The sequence below is a fragment of the Trypanosoma cruzi genome, genomic scaffold, assembly GCF_000209065.1.
Source record: "Trypanosoma cruzi strain CL Brener 1047053516027 genomic scaffold, whole genome shotgun sequence".
In the NCBI taxonomy this organism is placed as follows: Eukaryota; Euglenozoa; class Kinetoplastea; order Trypanosomatida; family Trypanosomatidae; genus Trypanosoma; species Trypanosoma cruzi.
This window is the reverse complement of record NW_001849499.1, coordinates 23724-30373: the sequence shown is the minus strand read 5'-3', so window position 1 is coordinate 30373 and position 6650 is coordinate 23724. Positions and strand designations below refer to the sequence as shown.

At 45.0% G+C, this 6650-nt stretch overlaps 2 protein-coding genes across 2 annotated transcripts, besides 18 other annotated features; both read right to left on the bottom strand.

The window, feature by feature from the left end:
* Positions 1 to 6650: a sequence feature (heterozygous, non-Esmeraldo-like haplotype).
* Positions 291 to 373: a mobile genetic element.
* Positions 370 to 397: a microsatellite.
* Positions 425 to 445: a microsatellite.
* Positions 520 to 551: a microsatellite.
* Positions 571 to 627: a microsatellite.
* Positions 637 to 672: a sequence feature (T-rich).
* Positions 746 to 4195, bottom strand: Tc00.1047053503625.20 (uncharacterized protein; the record flags this gene model as incomplete). Its single annotated transcript, XM_799684.1, has 1 exon — positions 746 to 4195. The coding sequence occupies one exon, from the start codon at positions 4193 to 4195 to the stop codon at positions 746 to 748; it is 3450 nt and encodes a 1149-aa protein (XP_804777.1).
* Positions 2892 to 2924: a sequence feature (GA-rich).
* Positions 4285 to 4320: a microsatellite.
* Positions 4322 to 4370: a microsatellite.
* Positions 4384 to 4439: a sequence feature (T-rich).
* Positions 4513 to 4554: a sequence feature (T-rich).
* Positions 4561 to 4581: a sequence feature (AT_rich).
* Positions 4583 to 5020: a mobile genetic element.
* Positions 4842 to 4863: a sequence feature (AT_rich).
* Positions 5020 to 5042: a sequence feature (AT_rich).
* Tc00.1047053503625.10 (asparagine synthetase A, putative) lies at positions 5127 to 6173 on the bottom strand (the record flags this gene model as incomplete). The annotated part of the gene is made up of 1 exon (XM_799683.1): positions 5127 to 6173. The coding sequence occupies one exon, from the start codon at positions 6171 to 6173 to the stop codon at positions 5127 to 5129; it is 1047 nt and encodes a 348-aa protein (XP_804776.1).
* Positions 6203 to 6235: a microsatellite.
* Positions 6369 to 6414: a microsatellite.

Sequence of the window (6650 nt, the reverse complement as noted above, 5' to 3'; positions counted from 1 at the left end):
TGTCCCTTGTGCTGCGAGAGATCATACGGCTTTCCATCGACTGCGTTCACCTGTAAGTCGTAAACGGTCGTCATTGATATAACTTCAAATATTTGTTTAAATCGCTGGCAAAATCCTTAACGTATCTATAGAAATCAAACAAAAAGGGGAAAAGGGGGTTCATTTAAGGAAAGTGGGTTCACCAGATCCTCAATGTTTGCTCCAAGTACACACACATATATATGTATATATGCATATATACGTTCAAATTGTCACCATCGTGATATGTTGCACTTTTGTTGGGAGTAGAAACATTATGACGTACGAAATGGCAGACTTTGGGAAGGGTCTTCCAGCCACATGGACCCCCCACCGCGAGGCGGGGAAATCAAAAAAAAAAAAAAAAAAAAAAAAAAAAGGAGAGGGTTATATGTAAGGCGGACGGTAAAAATAAAAATAAAAATAATTAAAAATCGTCTAGACGTTATTGATTCCTTAATTCCTTCAATTGTGGCCAACCAAAGAATTCATAAGACAGGTAAAAAAGAAACAGAAAAAAAAAAAAAAAAAAATTGGGACGTACAAAAGTTGAAGGAAGAGAAATAAAAATAAAAATAAAAAGAAAAGAAAAGAAAAGAGAAGAAAGGAGGCATGTGTAACAAAAAAAAGAAAAAGAAAAAGAAAAAGAAGAGATACGGCATAATAATCGCAGTTCAACTGCCGCCTCATTTGCCATCACACGGTAACACGGATGGAAGTTACACGTTCAACAGCTACACTGACAGAATCGTGTCATTTTCTCAATCCCACTCCCCCCACCCCAGTCTTTTATGAGCAATGGGAGAGGAATCTCAAACCACCGATATCGACCCACACGACAGAACACCGTGTCATTTAGAAGCCGAATGGCTCCATACTGAGAAATCCCACGAGAAGCATCTTGCAATAAAAATGAAGAAAATGGCACCAAAAGGACATCTTGCAATAAACGACGTACATGGGTCGTCTTGCCCCAACACGGCGCAGGATTGTTTTTGTCCTCTGACCACGATGCGTTGCCATTTTGATTGACAGGGTAAAAAAAGCAAGTAACGGTATTGCGTTCGTCTTCCGTATGATAAAATGTCACCGAACGCATTGTGCGATGGACGTGGCGTACAAATGCTGCGTTCCCTACACAAATCATTGCATCATCATTGCACTGAAAACGAACCATCGTCCATGTGGGCCCAATGTTCATCAAGAACAAAGGATTGGGCACTTCATGCGCCCAGAGCGCCACATCATCCGCTATTCTGTATGGGACAAGTAAAGGCGTTGATGGAGAGGAGGAAATAAACTTTCCTGGCGCGGTCGTCATGGGGGTTAAATCCTCCAAAGACAAGAATCGCGACCGCAGGTGAAACGGAAGAAGCGAGAAAGACTGGCATTTCTTATTCATTGCGGTTCCCCTCCCCGAAACCAAAATATCCCTCTGCTCAGTAGCAAGAAAGTCCACACCAGAGGGAAACAACCCCGCGTTCAAAAGCTCAGTGCGTGCAAAACAGCCCAAGTTGTTATTTGGCAGGTACCCGAATAATGCATGAATGCCATCCTGCTCCACGGCTACTGTGTTGTACGGTTGTTTCTCTTGCATGCGAAGAGTTGCCTGAACCCCGCGTAGCTCACCCTCACCGCTTGTAGTCGTGGAAATCATTTGCGCTTGACCTTCGCACACCACACCGTCACAAACATGTAAAACACTGTTCTCAGTCATATCCATGCACACCGGGGTGAGTAATCGAGGCTGAAGTTCCCGGGTAAACGACATGACACCATTTTGATAATCGGCCTCCTCATCCAGTTCCATGCGTCTTTGATGCTGTGTTGGATGCACCCCTTCTTGCTCCTCCTTTAATTTGACATTAACGAAAATGGTGCCTCGCCACAGACCCACCAGACTCTCTTTCATTAACTTCTCAATCAAATGCAAGACTCGCGGGTCACTTATCGACCCCTCACTGATTCTCTCACAAGAAGAGATCAATGGCAACGATATATCTATTTGCTGTGCGCCCTCCTTTGGATGCATCCTCTTCCTCTCTTGCCTCAATGCGTCATAAAACACTTCCATAGAGGCATTACTTAAATACGCATGAAACCACATTTTATGCTTTGGAACGGATGCACACCGTCTTGGAGGCCTTAAAAGGCGACGCCTCAAAAGATTCTTCAACTTTCCCCTTGCGCCTGCAAGACTAACCTCGTCAAGAAAAATCATTGGATGTTCTCCCACAATGACATCTGCCACCGTGTTGAGTGGCAGCCACGACGGTGTGGTAGAGTGCTGCTTCAAAACAAGGTCGTGTTCGCCGTAGATGCACATCAACAGCACCGGGCCCTCACTATGATGCAACAGTAGTTTCATCCCCATAAGCGTTGAAAACAAAACGCGGCGACGCACAAGAGTCGTCGTGTCACACACAAAAAGTATGTTGGGTGTCACAACCAGAAGGCACGTTTTCCAGACTCGCCTGGCGGTGAGACGCAGCACCTGTCGCGCTAACAGTGTTTTGTCGGATGCGAATCGCCGTGGAATGACGCCCACAGGCCTTCGATAGTCTCGTGGCTCCCGTACAAAATCCGGAAACAATCTCCTGTGTTTCTTTTCCAGAACACGAACCGTGTCTTCATCACCCTCATCCTCCTCGGTCTCCGCCAATGAGAAAAGCGTCTCAAAGGAAGAAGAAGAAGAAGGGGATCGCACCAGGACGGGAACGTCAATCCCATCACACCCCAACAAAACTAAAATGGCATTCGCAATCATGCCGGCGGTACATAATTGCTCCCGGTAGTCCCCCTCACACCTGTCGACACGTGAAGGAGGAGTGGGAAACTCCATGACAATCGTCGTCTGCTGGATTCTCTCACCTTCCTCCTCCTCCTCTTCTTCTTCCTTCTCCCCCACTGGCAGGGTCGTCGCCCTTGTCGGCATGTCTTGACCTCCCGCACGCCCCTCAAAAATCATCGTTAATTTGCCACCCCCCGCATCCTCGCCGTGGCAGGGCAACTCCACGCCCATCCTGGCCAAGCTGTACAGGGAGTAAACAAGAGCCCCGCTCCTTTGAGCCTCACCAGCCTCGTCATTAAACAGAACCACATCGTGTTTCGTAAGAAGAAGACTCCGTGCGCCAGCAATGGGTGTTGTATCGTACACAACATCATGCCGCGCGTCCAAAATGTCCTTCTGGTCCTCCATGTCGTGTTTTGAGCGACGCATCTTCACAACATCGTCCGTCGGTGGCCACCGAGAGACGATGTAGGTTGCCATGGAGACCATTCGTACCTTCTCCATCATAACAACAACAGGATAATCCTGAACAAGCGACAGCAACGCATCGGAATGCGGTGACTGCCCTCTACATGTGATAGTACAAAAAGATCGTGTCACTTTCTCTGCGTTCCAGGAGAAAAGTTTTACCACCACGCCCACCTCAACACCTAAGCCATCCTCATCACCACCACCGCCACCCCACATCTCTGCACACCGACGCAGATCAATGCATTCAGTTCCGTCACATTCCTTGCGGTGTTCACACGCTACAATCTTCGTAATCCTCGCTGTGCGGTGACGCCGAACAAAACGTGTTCGCAAAGGAGCGTAACTTTCAGCAAGTAAAAACATACGCCCAATATCATTTTTAGACAACTGCAGGGAAGTAGGAAGGGTCAAGTCCTCCACAGAGTGCAAGACAAGTGACGACAAGGAGACTGATGCATACAACTCAATAATACGATTGGCAACCGTCAATATCCCCAGGCCCGCATTCTTTAATTCCCGACAAATGGTGTTTTTTTCACTCCTCCAAATAACGACATCATGCTCACGCATTACTTGGATACGCAGCACCGTGCCACGAGCATATAGAGTAAGCGCATCAATCGCACACAGAGGAATAAAGCGCCTTACCCTGTAATCTAAAAAAGAACTCCTGCCATCCACCTTCGATACCCCTTCATCATGTTCACATGGTGGTGGTGAAGTCGATAGAAACAAAAGGCCATCTTCGTGGATCAAAAGAAGACGAGGTTTAATGGTATTCATGTGACCAAGCTTCATAATATCCACCGCCATGCATGCAGCGGGAGTGTCACTTGGCAATTCATGTATAACTGTTACCTCCTCCCCCTTTTTTTCCTGCCCTTCTTCACCTGCCGCAGTAAAAAATGGTCTCATAAATATTAACAAAGTTCCTCGCCCACAAAATGCGATCGACAAAAAATAAAAATAAAAAGGCGGTGTAAACCATCACCTGGTGAAAGAAGCACATGCATACATGCATGCACACACACACACACACAGAGAGAGAGAGATAGAGAGGCAAATATATATAAAGATAGATGGATAGATACGTGAATGCGCACAGAGAAAAAAAAAAAAAAACAGCAAAAAAACAAAGAGATCAGGAAGGAAAATAAAATCTTAAATGATAAATAAAGGAATAAGTAGAATTATTTATTATTTTTGTTTTGGCTTCGCTCCCCAACAACAACAAAAAAAAAAAAAAAAAGAGAGAGAAAAAAAAGATGAAAAAAGGGATGAATAATAATATATATATAATAGAATAATCTTCCGGGCAGCTGGCCGGATCCTGAAGTTATATATATGGAAACCAAACAAGTTAGGAAAAAAGGTTCTTTAGTTAATTGCTTCAATGTTTTATTCTCATTCAATATATAGAATTCTGTGGACCACCAGCATGGTCCTTTGTCCTCAGTTGGGATTTGAAATATTATTACTTACGAAGTGGCAGACTTTGGGGTCCTCCAACCACAAGACACCGCCGCGTGGTGGGAATCAAAGGGGGTTAGGGTGGGATGGCAAAATAAAATTTAAAATATTATCCGGCCTCTATCGGTTCCCCGCCCCTACAAAGTCGCGTTCTTCCCAAAAGATTCATACGGTAGAGAAGTATCATCAAGAATGCAATCATTTATCAGGGCGCACATACATTAGGTAGGTTGGCCAGCTCTCCCACGATCATTCTCTTCACAAGCTCCTATATATATATAAAAAAAAAAAACGTACAACCAACGAGAAAACGTACAAACACACACACGGACACACACAGAAAAAAAAAAAAAGAATACTGTAATGCCTATAAACATCACAGCAAGGGATAATTCTGGCGCATTTCCTTCGGCCACACACTGCACTGCACCTCCCCAATATGCTTCTTTTTAAGCAACAGCATCAGCAGACGACTCTGACCAATACCGCCTCCAATAGTCTGCGGGAATTCACCGGCAAGCAGCCGCTTGTGCCACACGTACCCGAGACGGTCCTCGTTGGACAACAGGGTAAGCTGGCGTCGAAGTGTTTCAGCATCCACGCGAATCCCCATGCTGCTCAGCTCCAGTACGTCATCAAGGACAGGGTTGTACACAAGGATGTCACCATTGAGTCCAGGAAGTGAGGCCAGAGAATTCATTGTTGGATCCCCACAAGGGAATGTGATATCTGCCGCAGAAACAGGTGAAGACCAGTCATCATAGTCGGGTGCTCGTAGATCGTGCGGTTCACCGCTGGTCAGATTGCCACCGATGCCAATAAGAAAAACAGCACCGTACTTTTTCACAATGGCGCGTTCACGTTCCTTCATATTCATTTCAGGGTACATCTTCAAAAGATGCTCGGCGTGTAAGAACTGAATGTTGGCTGGAAGCACACGGTCCAAATTGTATTTGGAACAAATAGCCTCTTCCGTCTGGCGAATCGCCGCGTAAAGACGCTGAACTGTGTTCTTCAAAAATGTTAAATTACGCTCTTGCGGTGGCATCACCAATTCCCAGTCCCATTGATCCACAAAGACGGAATGTGTCGTGTCAAGCTCTTCTTCCACGCGAAGCGCTTTCATGTGGACATAAATTCCCTGGCCAACAGGAAACTTGTGGTCCCCAAGTGTTTGTCGCTTCCATTTGGCAAGTGAGTGCACCACCTCAAATTTTGAGTCTGGAATTCCTTTTACATGCACCTGCACAGCCTTTTCGGTACCGGAAAGATTATCCTGTGTTCCGTCGCCACAACACGCGAGAAGTGGGGCCTGAACCTCAACGAGGTTAAGTTCCTTCGCCAGAGCACTGCTGAACACCTGTTTCACTGTTACAATCTGCTCTTGCAGCTGAATAAAAGCCGCAGGATCTCCCGATGTCATTCCCCTCTTTTTCCCCTTTTCCCTTTTTGTATTATTCTTATTCTTATTATTATTATTATTATCAGTAGTAGTAATATTCACGGTTTTTTTTTTCTTAAATTTTTCTTTTTCTTCTACCGGTCGTTGTTGTTCACTACGGCAGCAATAATAAATTTCAAAATAAAGGAGGTGCTCTTTCACCTTTTCTTTTCTCCCATATAAATATATATTTATATATGTATATATACAAGTATGTGTGTATTTTATGCTCAAAACCCTTTTTCCTCCTCTTCTAAAATTTTGCCTCGTTGATTCCTGCCTATTTGTTCACGTACACAAATGTCCCTTCGTCCAGTCGCAACCTCCCCCCTCCCAAAACAAAAAAAAAAAAAAAGAGATTTATGCATATTTGTTTACAATTATTTATGCAAAAAGAAATATGTGCACAAGTGGGAACGCACCAAAAGTATGGAAATGCGTCACGGACAAAGCCACACA